The sequence below is a fragment of the Delphinus delphis genome, chromosome 1 (assembly GCF_949987515.2).
Source record: "Delphinus delphis chromosome 1, mDelDel1.2, whole genome shotgun sequence".
NCBI lineage: Eukaryota > Metazoa > Chordata > Mammalia > Artiodactyla > Delphinidae > Delphinus > Delphinus delphis.
The window spans coordinates 162,186,125-162,203,055 of NC_082683.1; the positions used below are offsets into that span (position 1 = coordinate 162,186,125).

General features: G+C 44.9%; 1 protein-coding gene across 4 annotated transcripts in view; it reads left to right on the forward strand.

The window, feature by feature from the left end:
• The window catches only part of LBR (lamin B receptor), an 85,780-nt gene that overhangs the window by 13,090 nt on the left and 55,759 nt on the right, over positions 1-16,931 (forward strand). For 3 of the 4 annotated variants that reach the window (XM_069540094.1, XM_069540095.1, XM_059997719.1), the window contains exons 1-3: positions 8,994-9,089; positions 13,967-14,144; positions 15,733-15,948. In XM_069540094.1, coding sequence (XP_069396195.1) covers positions 13,980-14,144; positions 15,733-15,948 — 381 coding nt within the window. In that variant the 5' untranslated portion in view covers positions 8,994-9,089; positions 13,967-13,979. Of the gene's footprint in view, positions 1-8,993; positions 9,090-13,966; positions 14,145-15,732; positions 15,949-16,931 lie in introns of those variants that run through there. The other variant, XM_059997709.1, reaches the window with a different exon arrangement.

Sequence of the window (16,931 nt, forward strand, 5' to 3'; positions counted from 1 at the left end):
GAAGAAGTAGAAGCAGAATTCTCCCCTGCCACAGCTGGCTGAGACAGAGCCAGGAGAGGGAGTTCAGGGATGTCATTAATTATTAATTAAGTGCATTCAGAATTTCTAACACTTGCCACACGGGCAACGGGAGAAAACATTGAAAGATGATCCAAATCTTACCGACAGGGAGAGAAACTCGTCATGAAACGCTGCTGAGCTTGTGGCCAGATAAAGCAAGTTCACGTCAACATGGGCTTCGATGGCCATGCGATCTTCAGGAGCCCCAAGTCGGATTGCCGAACCTGGTATGTACCACGTCCCATGTCCTCCTCTCTCTACCTGAGGCGAGTGCTTTCTTTCTGGACCCAGATCATCAATCCTCAGTGAACACCGACCTGTTGGTAAGCTCTTAAAAGCCCTGGTGTGAACTCAGTGAGTATTCCTTGCCAAATCAACGTAAAGACAGAGGACGAGGTAGAGGCCTTGGTTTGTATGTGGTGGGCAAAGAGCGTGCTCAAGTAATTCGAAAGACTTTCTTCATGGTCCCTGGCATTTTAGAATCACCTGGTGATTGCAAAATCACCAGCAATACAAGTATTTTGGGCAGGGGGAGGGTATTTTTGGATTTGAGGTATTTCCAAACCCTAGGAAAGACATTTTTCCAATTTAGTTACTCTAAGCTGTTTTAGGGACACCAAAGAACTTATCTGGTTATAAAGTAGTCAGTCCAGTGTCACTGGTATCAGGGATTGGGTGATGATTTTCCAGCCCAAAGTGTTAATTCAGGGAACTGGAACCTCAGTCTCCTTCTTGTGGGAGGCTGTGTTCTGAGCCATAGCTACCTGGCTCCACTAACTTTTCCAGGCAGTCTAATTCCAGGCTGCCATGTGGATCCTTGCTGGAAAGGCTTGTTCCTCAAAAGCAGTGTACTTCATCCCCCTTCCTGCTATGAACTTATATCTCATTTAGATAAACATAAAAATTCCAGGCACTACTGGAATTTGTTGTAAGATTTGTTTTAAGTTTTGTCTTCAAATTTCTTCCATCGTAACAGTTTCATACATATCTGCTGAATGAATGACTTAATAAATTAATGAATCAGAACTATTTAGTGATTGCTTATTGTTAAATTTAAACCTCACAACTGCACTGTGAACGATGGGTATTATTTTCCCCATTTTATAGATAAACAGTCTGAAGATAAAATTTAAGGGCCTGAGGTCTGAAGTGTAGGAGGAGAGGTGAGGATTCAGGTGCAGGTCTCCCAGTCTCTGAAATCCACATTCTCTGTGGGACTCCGTCCTGCCAAATCAGTAATCCTCTGACTCAGAGCACAGGCTCCGGACGCGCAAGCTCAGTGGCCATGGCTCACGGGCCCAGCTGCTCCGCGGCATGTGGGATCCTCCCGGACCGGGGCACGAACCCGTGTCCCCTGCATCGGCAGGCGGACTCTCAACCACTGCGCCACTAGGGAAGCCCTCCTCTGACTCTTTTAATCATGGGTTCTTGGAACTGAAAGGGAACCATCCTGCCTCTTAGTTATCATTTCCCTGTGTATATTCCAAAGGTTGATGTAGCACTGGACTTTAAATGCTTATGTGTCCAAAAAGTTTACCCTGCAAAACAGGTACAGCCAACATGCTTTTACACTTCTCTTCCCTCCTTGGAAACCGGGCTGGTTAACTGTCGCTTCACTGGCCTCCACTCACACATTCACCAATGAAAAAATGTTTCCGTGCTTTGCAAAGGACAGTCCCATGAAAGAGCAAACACGTTGAAGCTCAATTCTCCTCCTCCTTGAATTAATTATCCTGAGATGAAAGTAACTCGAGGCAATAGGTTGCTTTTGTGTTAATTTACTATTGTTAATATTTTATATTTTCGCTCTTCTCAAGTCATATTTTCCTGAGGAAATGGTAAGAGTTTGTCACTTACTTGCAAACATTTTTCTTGCCTTGGCCTAAAGAAGTTAGAAAAATTTTGATCTATACTATATACAACACTAGCTGGTATTGTACTTAAAAAAATGCATGACACAAATACCTCTTAGTCTCTTAGCGCAATAATTTTTAATCTAATGGACATATCCTGAATCAAAATTTCCAGGGTGCCTTGTGTGGTTTGACAAACCATATATGATATTATAAAAATATTTAAAAATCATAAATATTTTAAAAATTATTTATTTATCCCACGAGGTATGTGGGATCTTTGTTCCCAACCAGGGATCCTACCTGTGCACCCTGCATTGGAAGCATGGAGTCTTAACCATTGGACTGCCAGAGATGCCCCCATAAATGTTTATTTTATTAAAACATTGGTAGTACTACCTTCCACCCCTTAGGATGGCTACCATCAAAAACAAACCAAAAAACCCCAGAGAATAACAAGCATTGGTGAGGATGTGGAGAAATTGGAACGCTTGCGCCCTATGGGTGGTACACTGCGATGGAAAACAGTACGGAGGGGCTTCCCTGGTGGCGCAGTGGTTGGGAGTCCGCCTGCCGATGCAGGGGACGCGGGTTTGTGCCCCGGTCCGGGAGGATCCCACGGGCCGCGGAGCGGCTGGGCCCGTGAGCCATGGCCGCTGAGCCTGAGTGTCCGGAGCCTGTGCTCCGCAACGGGAGAGGCCACTACAGTGAGAGGCCCGCGTACCGCAAAAAAAAAAAGAAAGAAAGAAAACAGTATGGAGGTTTCTGAAAAAATTTAACATAGAATTACCATATGATCCAGCAATTTGACTTCTGGATATATACCCCCCCAAAATTGAAAACAGGAAGTCATATACCTCTACACCCGTATTCAGAGCAGCAATATTCACAATAGCCAAAAGATGGAAGCAACTCAGGTGTCCATCGATGGGTGAATGGATAAACAAAGTGTGGTATATACATACAATGGAATATCACTCAGTCTTAAAAAAGTAGCAGATTCTGACATATGCTACAATGTGGATGAACCTTGAGGACATTATTCAAAGTGAACTAAGCCAGTCACAAAAGGACAAGTACTTTGTGAATCCACTTATATGAGGTATATAGAATAGTAAAATTAATAGAGACAGAAAGTAGAATGATGATTGCCAGGGACTGGAGAAAGGGGAAATAATTATTTAATGGGTACAGAGTTTCAGTTTGGGAAGATGAAAAATTCTGGAGATGAATGGTGATGACAGTTGTATAACAATGTGAATGTACTTAATGCCACTGAACTGCACACTTAAAAAGGGTTAAGATGGGGCTTCCCAGGTGGCGCAGTGGTTGAGAGTCTGCCTGCCAATGCAGGGGACACGGGTTCGAGCCCTGGTCTGGGAAGATCCCACATGCCGCGGAGCAACTAGGCTCGTGAGCCACAACCACTGAGCCTGCGCGTCTGGAGTCTGTTCTCCGCAACAAGAGAGACCACGATAGTGAGAGGCCCGTGCACCGCGATGAAGAGTGGCCCCCGCTTGCCACAACTAGAGAAAGCCCTCGCACAGAAACGAAGACCCAACACAGCCAAAAATAAATAAATAAATTTAAAATGTACAGTATTCCAAATCATTGTATAAAAATAAAATTATAAAAACAAAATAAAAGGAGGGCTGTATATTCGTAGAAATGACATTTTTGATGGGTCCTGCTGTTATGCTATCTTGAAGGTTAATGCTATGGGAAGGCTTATAATCTTGTACTTTTGGTACTTTACAAATGGAATCATTCTGAATGGCCCAAGATAAACTTTCCTTTGTTACATTACATAGACAAAAGATTATTTTACTGAGATTTCAGAAATCTAAGTATGTAAAAACTGTACTCATACAGGCAAAAACGGCGTTTTGTTCCACAGTGTGACTTACCCTGGAGTAGACTCCAGTTCAGAGTACCATGACTTGCTTTGCTATAGCAGTGGTTACCTCTGGGATCCTAGCCTTCTGTATAAAACATAAACAAGCAAAGAAATATCTTAAGTAACTTAGTATGAAGATGCAATTTTTTTCTGCCAAACTATTCATGTCAAATAATATTTAGAGTTGTTTAATGGCTATTCAAGCTGGTTCTGTACAGCTTTCAAATACATCTATATTGCAATTACATTTCATCTGTTTTAACAGATGTAATATTCACATATATTGTTCGTCATTTATGTAGGTGTGTGTTCTGAATAAAATAATACACTACTGCGCTCCAAATAGGTTTTAGGTTGTACAATCAGTTAGGATGCACTTGCTCAAGTAAAATGAAGAAATTTAAAAGAATTCTGCAAATCTGATTTTAAACATTCATCTCAAATATTTTGTATCATCGCCCTCAAACGTGTTTTAAGCAGATTTAATTGCACTGGATGCTGCAGTAAATATACTACAAAGATTACCGTGATCCTGCTCTTGCTATCTCAAAGTGAATTTTCTAAGACAGCCCCTTAGAAGAAGGAAGGAAGAGGAAGACATACAGGCAATTTTACAGAGTCCAGAATTAGGGCATCAGAATTAAGAGTCATGGCGGAAAGGATCAAAAGTGGAGACAAGGGTAAGTTTGCACACCAGGTGTGCTCAGAGGAGCATAGTCACAGGGGTCCTGTGACCCCAAAATGTAGACAAAAAGCCCACGAGCCGTATTCTGATCAGCCTGTGAAGCATCCAGCTGATATGACAGTGGGGTCATGTAATAACTGGGAGTTAATGGCCGGCAGAACCAAGAGGCTGCCCCGGGGACCAGGGGGGCTCAGGTGGTGGGAAGACCAGATGCTCTGGACCTTAGACCTGGGTTAGAATTTCCGCTCCAGCGCTTATTTGCTGGGTGTCACTTGGTGCAAGTTTGTTGACCTGAGTCTCAGTTTTGTCATCCTAAAAATGGTGATAATGATAACTATTTCACTGAGTTGATTTGAGCCATAAATAAGATAAGGAATGGAAGTGCTCTCCGCACGGCAAGGTCTCATTACACATTAGTCCCCTCCCCACATTGTCCCTTTCTCCACCACCTGGATGCCAACTGCAGGCGCTCCCCAACTTTTCCTAGAGGGCACAGAGCAGTTTTAGTGAGAGGGTTGGGGCAATCACTGAAGAGAAGTGTAAGTGTCAAACAGTATCACTGATGGCTAAGGCTTAGCTTTGGCTAGAAGTGAATCAACATGGCAATTACATATTACATAAACAAGTATGCTCTGTTCTACGCTCGAGCCCCCAGTCTGCCCCAGACAGACTCTGGGTAGGAGGCAGGGGTGGAAGGCCACCCTCAGGGACTCACAGGTTAGCAACTGTGCCAACACAAACCATGCACCTGTGTTGTGCAGCCCCACATGAAACATACAGTAGGTTCTTAATTGAAACATAATCTGGATTAAAAGAGATGAGGGCGCAGAGATCAAGACCAAGGCAGAGGGGAATTCCCTGGTGGTCCAGTGGCTAAGACTCTGCGCTTCCAATGCAGGGAGCACGGGTTCGATCCCTGGTCAGGGAACTAAGGTCCCACATGCCATACAGTGCGGCCAAGAAAACCCCAAACAAACAAACAAACAACCAAAAAGACCAAGGCAGAGGAGAGAGCAGCCAGCATAGTGGATGGTGATGGCGAGGAAGCAGGACCAGTGGCAGGGGGCAAGGGAGGCACAGAGGGGAGGGCAGTCAAGCTGTGCTCCCAAGGCAGAAAGCTTCTTCATCTACCCTAGTTAGTGGGAACAGTTAGTGCCAGCGAAAGTTCCATTGCTTCTTGCCTTAATGCAGCCTCGTAGAAGCTTAGTAACTAGACCAAGAGGGAGAGAATTTACTTAGTCCGGCTTTTAGAGGAGCATAGATGACACAGTTTCATAATTAATTAATCATTCATTTCTTTAATGGGGAGAGATGCAAAGAGGAATAAAATACGGTTCCTGCCTACCAGGATGCCCATAACGTCAGGTGTACGTGGAAAGTTCCATGCAGACAGAGAGACAGGGGAAGCTTTGCTGAGATTCTCAGAAGAAGGGAGAAGGCATTCAAGCAACATGTCTGTGGCCCCATTAGAAATTTTGTAGAAATGGAGGGTGAAGTGAGTGGGAAAGGTAAGATAGGCATAAAAAGGAGCAGAAGGGGCTCAGCCCGGCAAAGATCTATGAGGGCAAGAGTTTCTGAAGCACTTTCCTGTATGTCATGCTATGAAGTATGAATTTTTTGCTGCAGAAAAATAATTCGGGACTCCCAACACATCGAAACAAATTTTACACTAATTAAAAAATAGTTATTAAAAAAGTTATTCATCAGCAAATGTTAAAAACAAAATGTTTGAATAATAATTACTTTCTGAACAAAGGATCTTTAAGTTTTAAGATTAAATCCGGTGAGCGGGTTAGATTTTTCACTTAGAATAGTATAGACGAAAAGACTGAAGGTACAGCAGTCTTATATTTAAGAAAGCACTACAGGAGGATTCAAAGGATTTAGATACTTAGATAAAAAACAAATGCATTAAAATTTTATTGACACATATGATAGTCCAGATCCTCTGGGAAACAGAGCCAAATAATGGGCACAACAGAAGACAACACACTGCAGTTCTTGTATTTCATATGTAAGGTTGGTTGCCTGGCCCCATGTGTGTTTTTCGGCTGTTTTTTTTTTTTTTTTTTCTTTTGCGATACGCGGGCCTCTCACTGTTGTGGCCTCTCCCGTTGCGGAGCACAGGCTCCGGTCGCGCAGGCTCAGCAGCCATGGCTCATGGGCCCAGCCGCTCCGCGGCATGTGGGATCTTCCCGGACCGGGGCACGAACCCGTGTCCCCTGCATCGGCAGGCGGACCCTCAACCACTGCGCCACCAGGGAAGCCCTTTTGGCTGTTTTAGTGGCAGCGCTGATGGGCTTTGCTTCTCCATTACTCCCTCTCCTTGTAAGTGCCAAAGGGGACTGTGCCACTGATGGCCACTTTAACACCAATGCCAAGACACAGCTCTTCAAGTGACTTTTTATATATTTTGAAAATTCACAGTTGGCTAATTGTGGTTGACAAGCATCTCTCTGAGAACTAAACTGGGAAATTCTCCACTCCCAAATCTACATAATTTTTGGTAGTCTCTAAAAAAAGAAAAAGAAGAGGAAAATACCAACAGTTCCTTTACTGAGAAAGTAGCCTAGATATTCATCTGATTTTTTGAAATATGCTCCAATCCACTAACTAGAAATAAACAATAATTATTCTTTAGTTTCTCTGATGTCAAAAGCAGTTCTGTTTTAAGAATGTCTTTAAAAATTTATAAGGTAGAATGTTAACTAAGCTAACTCTAGTGATTTACGATCTTTTAATTTCATTTTGTTACGATGAGACTTTATAAACCTGACCTTTAAAACGAAGTGTGTGTTTTTTAATGAATCTTCTTTTATTTCATAAGTGGAAAAATCCAGGAAATGTGTACCTCAAGGGAAATCCAGTGAAATCTAGGTTCTGTGTAGAAGATAGGAAAAAGGAATAATGAAGCACTTCATGGCTATTAGGAATAGTTACTATCTTAGGTCCCCCCATACCCGCTACAGTGTTTTCATTTCTGTGTCATTTGCTGCAAAAAATGAGGTAGCACTAATACTATCTCACCTTAAGGGCTAAGACAACTGAGGCTGAGGGCTTTGCCAAAAATCACAAAGGTTTTCTGACTTTGAAGTGCAGTGTGCATTCCTATAGCTCAGATTTCCACCCAGAGCAAATTTGATGACAATGAAAATTTGATGTCAGAATTTGTTCTAGGGAAAGGCTCGGATGAACTCATTCACACTGGATGTGAATGACAGAGAAAGCTCAATATATATATATATATATATATATATATATATATATTTTTTTTTTTTTTTCTTATTTTTGTAGTAGTAAACCTGGGTGTTTTGTAGTTATTAAGTGTGAGAAAATGAGAGCTCTTGCACCTGAAGCTGGGCTATAAATGGTAAAGCCTACTTATTATAATTTAATGGATAGTGCTTCCAAAATAGAAATTCACTTAAATTTACCTAGTAAGTTAGGTTAACCTAGTAGTTGGGTTAAGAAATACTTTGATTAAAACCACACTGCAAAATGGGGAACCTCAATGGATTGCTTTAAACTCTTGACCTCAAAGGAAGGAAACAAACTAACCAATAATGATAACTTGGAGAGAAAAAAAAGGTTTAGGATCCATAACAGATTCGGAGTTAACAATGTAATGATTCAGCATTTTGGAGGCCAAGTAAAACCAGACTTGTGGGACGCACGTCAAGTGGCATCTCACTGTGTACGGCACAGAATTTTCTCTTCCACGCCGCACGTTGTTGAATATCTTCTACCATATCTCTGCAGGACCTCCACTTAATGTTAATCCCCCTCCTCACAGCGGTCGGCCTAGGAACGCTGCGAGCTGTAGGGAATCCTTGGACATTCTTTACCAACCCCCTCCCACCCACTGGCCCCACTGCCCCCAAGCTGCGGTCCAGGTCAGTTTCTACCGACGTGCAGCCATCGCCAAGACAAAGGAGCCCCAGATTGCCTTCGTAGCCACTGCTTGGCCTGGAGTCTTCTGGTTTTTTTGGGTTTTTTTAAACACGGTAAGGAGAGCAGTAATAGTGTTTTAGCAAGAAGTACTTTCGGTCTCGGTCAATTGATCTTTAGTTATCACTACGCAAATTTACTTTATAGCCCTTTTATATCTCTCGCCAAGCCACTTCACACACCAATTTCCCTACTGTGCATCGCAAGACAACTGTGGCGAGTGCCGGGAGGGAAAGGGCGGGGAATGCGCGCGGTCAGCGGGCTAGAAAAGTGCCTGGGCGGCTGAGATAAGGCCCGCTCAAATATGCCTTCTGGGCCGCACCACGGCTAGACCCGCGAGGATCCTCTTCCCCCATCGCGGGCCTTGACGCGGAGTGGGGCGGGGCGGGCGGACGCGCCATGTCTCAAAACCAATCGACAGCGCCGGGCACTATTCAAAAGGCCGAGGGGCCAATGGGAGCCCTGGGAAGCCAACTGGGGGGCGGGACGAGGAGAGGGCGGGGCCGGGGGGGCGCGCGCCCGGGCTGCGGGACCGCGGGGCGCGAGAGCGCGAGAGCCGGCAGTGTCGCGCGCGCGGAACCGCCGCCGGATAGCTGCTCAGCAACTCTCCCGGAGCTGTTCGTGTTCCCGCCGGAGTCCGGAGCAGGTGAGCGCCCGTACCCACGCCCCGCTCCCCACGGCGCAGTCTCCGAGGGGCCGCGGGGAGGCCCGCAGGGCGGGCGGGGCGGGCGCGGCGGGTGGACCGGGGTTCCTGGGCGCCGGGCCTGGTGCCGCGGCCTCGCCCTCCCCTTCTCCGAGTCGGTCCGGGCCGCTGCTGGCGAGGCTGAAGGTGCGTCCGGCCCGGCCAGCTGCGGAAATGGAGCTGCGGTTTTAAATTGCAGACGTTTCCCTCCATTTTGGACGCGCCGCGTCGGTGTAAAATGATGTTGGCTGGGGAGGATGAGTGGGTGGGTGACCCACCCCGGTGCCTTTGTCCCCGCCCTGCAGCACCAGCCCTCCCAAACCGGCTCCGAGCGCCTTTTGACAGATTAGCGGGTGGCTTGGTGGGCCCTGCTCTCGGGGAGGCAGAAAAGGCGCGGCAGCCTGGCGGACGGGGAAGTGGGGTTGCAAAGTTGCCTTTAATTCTCGCTGGTTGTCACTGGCCTTGAGGGTCGTGGCGGTCTCTGTTCGGCTATTCTCCAGTGCTGGCTGCGCGCGTTGCATTCCCTCGCCCGGTGTTTCCTCACACTCAAGAAACGGGTACTTAGGCAGGTTTGCGTACTCCAGCTAAAGCTCGATCCTACTTTTTCATCTTTTTAAAGGCTTTAAAAAAATTCTTCGTAATGACACCTTCCGACACTCGCAAGGGACACTTAGCGCTTGATGGCAGAGGGCCTGGTTCCAGGCGGTTCCATCAAAATGATTGCACGGTCTGGTCGGGAGTCAGGCTGTGGATATTCAGAACGACCCAGTAGATACATTGGACAGCGCGTGGACAGTGCAAGGGTTCAGCCTGGAGCGAGCGAGCTTGCTCACGGGCTGTGGCGGGCATGCACCCGGCCGGAGCCCAGGTAGATCCACGCTCCTGGTCCCAGCCCTCAGGGACCTTGCAAATAAATACGTGCAAATCTGTAATTACACTTTGTAGCAACTGCCGTGGAGGAAAGGGTGTGTGTGTATGTGTGTGTGTGTGTGTGTGCGCGCGCGCGCTAATTTAGACTGGGCACCAAGTCCAGTTTAAGTTTAGTTTCTGAGAGCTGTCTAGGGAGGAGGGAAGAGAGTGAGTAGGAGGGGAATTATTGTTACCTTCAGTTCTTTATATTGCTTAGGGGAGAAGTCAGGCCGTGCCGCCCCTACAGCCAAGAAGGTGGCGTTTCTTCTGCTTTGTGCGACAGAGGCAGGAGATAGGCCAGGGGTTCCTGTTTGGGTTTTGCCTGCCAGGCCAGCCTTGGGCCCAGGTGTTGAAGAGGGAAGCTGTCAAACTTCATTTGAGCTTCCCTTTCTCTGCCACGTTTAGACTAACTTGGGAAAGTGAGGAAAGATGACCAAAGGCCTCTGTAACACTGCGATCAGCAGAGAATAGCACATTCAGTTGTGCTGATAAACAGTAACATATTGGAGCTGATATGTGTGGAGATTCCAGTGCCAATTGCCACTGAAGTTAGCAAGCATGTTGTGGCTTAATAGAGAAAAGCCTGAGGGTCCCCATGTTTCCACTGCTAATGGGGAATGGAGACATTGTGCTCAGTAAACAAAATCTTTCTTTGCCAACCTACTTGGCTAAAACCTCCCTTCTGAGGGAGGCTGATCCCTGTGTGTTTTGATTCCATCAGGTGAGCATAGCAATGTGCGCAAATGTCCTGGGGCTTTTCTGTCCTACCTGGCTAATTCACTCCTGCAGAATTAGGATGTGATGCACTGTGTGACACTTGTGTGTGGATCTTGTGCAAAGTGGAGGTGCACATAATGTTGGTAGTTTCGCCTTTTGGAACATTTGTGTGTGAGATAGTGGTCTCCGAAGGAGCGTGCTGGTTTGTTCCTATTTTTTCCTTTTTTCAGCCATTATATGAAAGATCGTTATCGAGTCCTAATTCCTAACTCTTTTTTTAAAAATGTTTAGAGACCTAACAGATATCCACCAGCTATCTTAATTTGTTTAACCCCAAATATTTAATTGATAGCAGAAAAACCTCTTTGGCATTGACCTGTGTCCAGTATCGCACAGATACTGTGTGTGTGGCGTAAAATAGGTACAACGGAAAGATGCCAATAAATGTATTTTCCAAAAAGGACAGAATCTGCTCAAGGGCCTTTTAAAAAATCCAGGTGGCTCCCGAGTCCTGAGGGCCTGTGTTTCAAAAGTTTACAAAGAGTTGTTTGAAACTCGGATGGCATCTTCACGTAGAAAGATGTAATTGCCTTCTGCTCACCCTGGTTGACCAATGTCAGAGAACTAGTACTAATAGCAGTGGTTTGATTTTAGGGGGTCCGAGGAGAAGGAGGGGGCACGAGAGAAGGGCACATTTCCTTCCTCTTTCTTAGTGTTTGGAGGCTCAGAGCTAAATGTTGAAATAGGCAAAACTTGCTGTTGTCACCTTCCTTTTTTGTGCCCCTCCTCCGGGTCCCAAGGTGTCTACCGCCCTCTGCTTCCCAAGTGCCCCTCACGTGACTCCTCAGCCAGGTGTGACTTCATTCCCAGAGTGTCTGGGGTCCTCCCGGTGCCCCGACCCCTCCCCCCAACCTCCGCCCAGCCCAAACCTTCTCATTACCACAGTGATGCTCTCTCAGGTAGGTTTGGGAAGAAAGCCATCTCTTGTACCTAATGAGTAAATGGACTGACATCCTCTAATCACCACCTAAGTCTCTGTGTTTTCTTTCATCTACTGACCTAGCTCCTATCTATCTAAGCAAGTGAAGCTTGTGAAGTTTTTTCCTCAGGCGATTAACAGTGAAGAAATGTGGTGCTTGGGAAAGACTTTTTCTCAGGAGGGGTGTGGTAATCTTTCTCCTTTCTTAACTCTGGAGAGTCTTCAGAAGTTCTCAAGTGTTGTTTTTGTTGACAGGAGCCGGGTGAGGATTGTATCTTTATATGCCCAGAGGATGTTTCGGGAATTGCTTCGTTGGTGGGATGAGGGTGACTGTAAGGAGAGATTTTTGGGTCCTCCTGTCTCCTTCTTAGACGAGGCCCAGCTAGTTCAGTTGGTGTTGGAGCTGTCGGCAGGCGCTGGTTTTGTCCTGTGGAAAGGTGAATCTGTTGGTCCGAGGAGGGAGAAACATTACTACCTAAGAGCTTGAAGCACCCAGCAGTCAGTTGATGTTTGAAAAACAGGCCTCATGTAAGTGACAATTGCTGCAGATTGCTTGTGGCTTCTTAGAGTGTTGTTTTCATACCAGGCTTCGTGGGCCACGTTTTGGTTCAGTGGAGAAGAGGGTTATAACTGGGGGTTGATGTCTGCTGTAGGCTTTTGAAAAAAGAGCTAGGATGCTGGCCCAGGTATGTGGTTGGCAGTTACTTGGTAGGCATTTGAGACTTCAGCTGTAAGACTTGAAAGCTTGGTGAAAACCCCAAATTTGCTATTCATTTTAGATTTGGAGTTATATTGTTCTCCCTGTTGGTAGGTTATAGTAATGCTAATTACACAGCCTTGATTTTCCCCATCTGTTGCCTAGTTTACTGTTTTTAGTAAAGGTAATTTGTTAAAAGTTAGATAATACATCTTTAAAGCTTTTGTAAGACTACAGTCATCCCCCCTTATCTGCAGTTTCACTTTCTGAGGTGGTCACCTGCGGTCCAATAATATTAAATGGAGAATTCCAGAAATAAATAGTTCATAAGTTTTAAATTGTGTGCCACTCTGAGTAGCGGGATGAAATCTTGGGCTGTCCCTCTCCATCCAGCCTGGGATGTGAATCGTCCCTTTGTCCAGCGCATCTTGCCCATTAGTCACTTAGTAGCCATCTCGGTAATCTGTCGAGGTATCACACTGCTTGTGTTCAAGTGACCCTTATTTTACTTAATAATGGCCTCAAAGCACAAGAGTAGTGACTCTGGCAATTCAGATATGCCAAAGAGCAGCTGTAAAGTGCTTCCTTTAAGGGAAAAGGTGACAATTCTTGGCTTGATAGGGAAAGAAAAAAAATCCTATGCTGAGGTTGCTGAGACCTATGGTAAGAACGAATCTTCTGTCTGAAATTGTGAAGAAGGAAACAGAAATGCCTGCTAGTTTCGCTGTTGTACCTCAAACTGCAAGTTACGGCCACAGTGTGTGGTTAAGTGCTTAGTTAAGATGGAAAAGGCATTAAATTTGTGCCTTTAAGGTATTTTGAGAGAGGGACCGACCACCTTCATATAACTTTTATTAAAGTATATTGTTATAATTGTTTTATTATTAGTTATTGTTGTTAACCTCTTACGGTGCCTAATTTATAAATTAAACTTTATCATAGGTATGTATGTATAGGAAAAAACACAGTATGTACGGGGCTCTGTACTATTTGTGGTTTCAGGCATCCACTAGGGATGCCTGGGGGTCTTAGAATATATCCCTCTTGGATAAGGAGGGGACTACTGTATCTGCAGAGTTATCAATCAGAAAAGGTGTGTCCTTTGTGAGATTGTGCCTTATTAATTAAAGAAGTATAGTTACTGTAGGTGGGTAGCGTTTTGCATGGTGCAGATCATTTGGAGCCTTTATGTTTTGTCATATTTAATCCTTAGTGCCACTTCCGTGTACAGTGGCTGTATAAAGTGATTCCCAATGAGATATGGTGTAGCAGAAGGAACAACCTCTATGTCCTGACTCTGCCTCTTCATGCCATCTGTTTCTATAACCTTGAACAAAACAGTTAACATCTTTAAGCTTCAGTTTTCTCACCTTTAAAATAGGAGTTGTTCACCCTCTCCTCTAGAGGCTTTTGTAGCCTGAAAGTCTTGACCAGTTAAACATTTTGGAAAGTTGTACTTTAGCGTTTAATCTATGAAAAAAGACAAATGTAAGTGTGTATGCGCTGACTCTAATTTTTTTTTTTTTTTAAACTATTCAGACTGATTTTCAAAATGCCAAGTAGGAAATTTGCCGATGGTGAGGTGGTAAGAGGTCGATGGCCCGGGAGTTCACTTTATTATGAAGTAGAAATTCTGAGCCATGACAGCAACTCCCAGCTTTACAACGTAAGATACAAAGATGGAACTGAACTTGAATTGAAAGAGAGTGATATCAAGGTAAGCACTCTGGTTTACAGAGCATGTTTATAATAGTTGGGAAATCACTGTAGGTGTGGTTTTTAAGCTTTAGAGCAGTCAGGTCTGGCTCTCTGCAGGCGTAGGGTCACTCTCCTGCTTTAGGTCAGATCCTGTTTTTTGGCTTTGGGAATGTATGAATGAGGCACAGTGCCCTGTTGCTAAGAAGCTGTCAGCCTGCTGAAGTCAGACACTTACATCGTCCTCTCCCTGGTTTAATGCACTCTGTCATTCTGTGACAGTTTGTCATGCGTGGCGTTGGAGCACATCAAGGGTAGGGAAGGGCACTGGGTTTTGGGGAAGGCTTTCAGAGCTGAGTGCTGAGGACAGATAGGGAAAACTCAGGTGATGGGGTGGGGGGACTTCCACAGCGGACAGCATGCCAAAGGCTTGGGTCGGGAGTCACAGACGACCAATGCTGAAAGGGTGTGGTGGGCGAGGGCCGGAGGAGGGGAAAGAAGGAGCCAGAACTGGAGGGGTTTGGGCTTCATCCCAGACACCGAGGATTTAATCAGGAGAGTGACATTAATTAGATTTGAGTCCAAGGCTTCTCAACCTATCTGTGAGGACCTGAGCTTGCAAATATCTGGTCCATGGTATAGAAGTATTTACGTAACATACCGTAATTACTAGGCAAATGAGGAAAAAAAAAAGGTACAAAATAAAACCCTAACTTTTCACTGTCAGATTCAATAGACATAAAATTGCTTTGTCAAAATGCTATAAAAATTGCTGCCCATCTCTTCTCAGTTTCATTCCTTGCTGCAGATCAGTAACGAACAGTTCTTGAGCCCGCAGCCTGTGGATCACAGTCTGAGTGCTCTAGACCAGGGGTTGGCAACATTTTTGAGTAAAAGGACTTGTACATATAGTTCGTGCACTGCAGGAGCAACTGTGGACATGGCTGTGTCCCCATGCAATTTTATTCATGGACACTGAAATTTGAAGTTCAGATGATTCTCACATGCCACCAAGTTTCATTCTTCTTTTGATTTTGTTTGCAGTCATTTGAGAACTGTAAAGCCATTCTTCACTCCTGTGCCACCCATACTGGGTGGGAGGGATTTGGGCTGGGGGTTAGTTTGCCTTCCTCAGGTCTAGGTTCCTGGAAATATTCGGAGTAGGTGAGGGCAGGGTAAAACATTGCTGTGTAACCCAGTCTTGGACTCGTTTTCAAGATCTGATCGTGTTTTATTCAGAGTGAAACTGAGATGAATTTTCTTGTTATTGTTTGTGTGCTAATTTTTTTTTTTTGTCCTATCATCTCAGTTTTAATCAATGTTATTTGTATCTCTTATATATATTATTAGGAAAATGCACAGCTGCTTGGTTTAGAACATTCATTTCCTGGCAATACCTTCAAAGAAGAGTTAGGGGTGGAAAGGCTGCTTTGGTCTCAGGAGAGACGGGTCATTATAGCTGAAGCTGTTATTGGCCTCACCTGATGGATGCTCAGATCCCATGAGTTCCCAGGGTGCTTTTAGAGTCACTGGTGCAGTCATTGCCGTTGCTGCCCTCTGGCAGTGTGTTATGACTTATGGTGAAGCTCTGCCTTTTCTCCTCCCTCTAGCCTTTAACCTCCTTCAGGCAAAGGAAAAGTGGCTCAACTTCCAGTTCTCCCTCCAGACGCAGAGGGAGCCGCTCCAGGTCGCGCTCCCGATCCCCTGGCCGGCCCCCAAAAGGTTCCCGCCCATCCGTCTCAGCTTCGCACCAGGCTCACATTAAGGAAGCAAAGAAGGAAGCAAGGAAGGAAATATTGGAAGTTAAACTGACTCCACTGGTATTGGTACGTGTGTTTGGGAGATCTCCAACCTTACAACAGTGTTTAATCTGCCCAAATCATGTCTTCCCCTTTATGTGTACTCAAGTGATTTGCAGTTAATAATATTAAAGATTACATGAAAAAATGAATGTTTGGAAGAATAGAAGGTATAATGCTTTTAAATACCATGAAAAAGAACATTTTTAAGTTATGAGTGCAATTTAATATTGTGGGTTTTTTTCTAAAAAAAGCAATGTTTAAATTTGAAATAGATGTAGATTGTAGACTGAACTGAATAGTTTTTATAGTGAATAAAAGTTCATGTAGAAAATAATGAGACATAACTGTATCTTATAAAAACATATTCTTGCTGTCTTAGTATCATTGTACTTGATTGCCTTCCCTATTCACAGATGATACTTTTAATGGAATTTACTTTCAGAGTTCAAGGTTGGAAATATTAGGTAGGGTGTGCAGAGCCTGGAGGACTTTGCACAATGAACATTTTAGATAGTAGACCAAATTGAAATAATAAACAGAATTGAAGAAAGGTCACTGATTATTCTCTTCACTTACTGTTACCTCTTTTCTGGATAAAATGTACAGATTTTTGATAACCTTAAAACACTGGATTATTACATAGTGTTTTGTAGTCAGATTTTTAAATTTTAAGATGTTGGGCGTAACCTTCTGTGTTGTATTTTCCTGCATCACTTTTTTTTTTTTTTTTTTTTGCGGTACGCGGGCCTCTCACTGTTGTGGCCTCTCCCGTTGCGGAGCACAGGCTCCGGACGCGCAGGCTCAGCGGCCATGGCTCACGGGCCCAGCCGCTCCGCGGCATGTGGGATCTTCCCGGACCGGGGCACAAACCCGCGTCCCCTGCATCAGCAGGCGGACTCCCAACCACTGCGCCACCAGCGAAGCCCTGCACGTAGCTTTGACATCACATCATCCTTATTCTTTTGGACTCCTAATTGTGATCTTTGCAGTACCTTGCCTCACTGTGT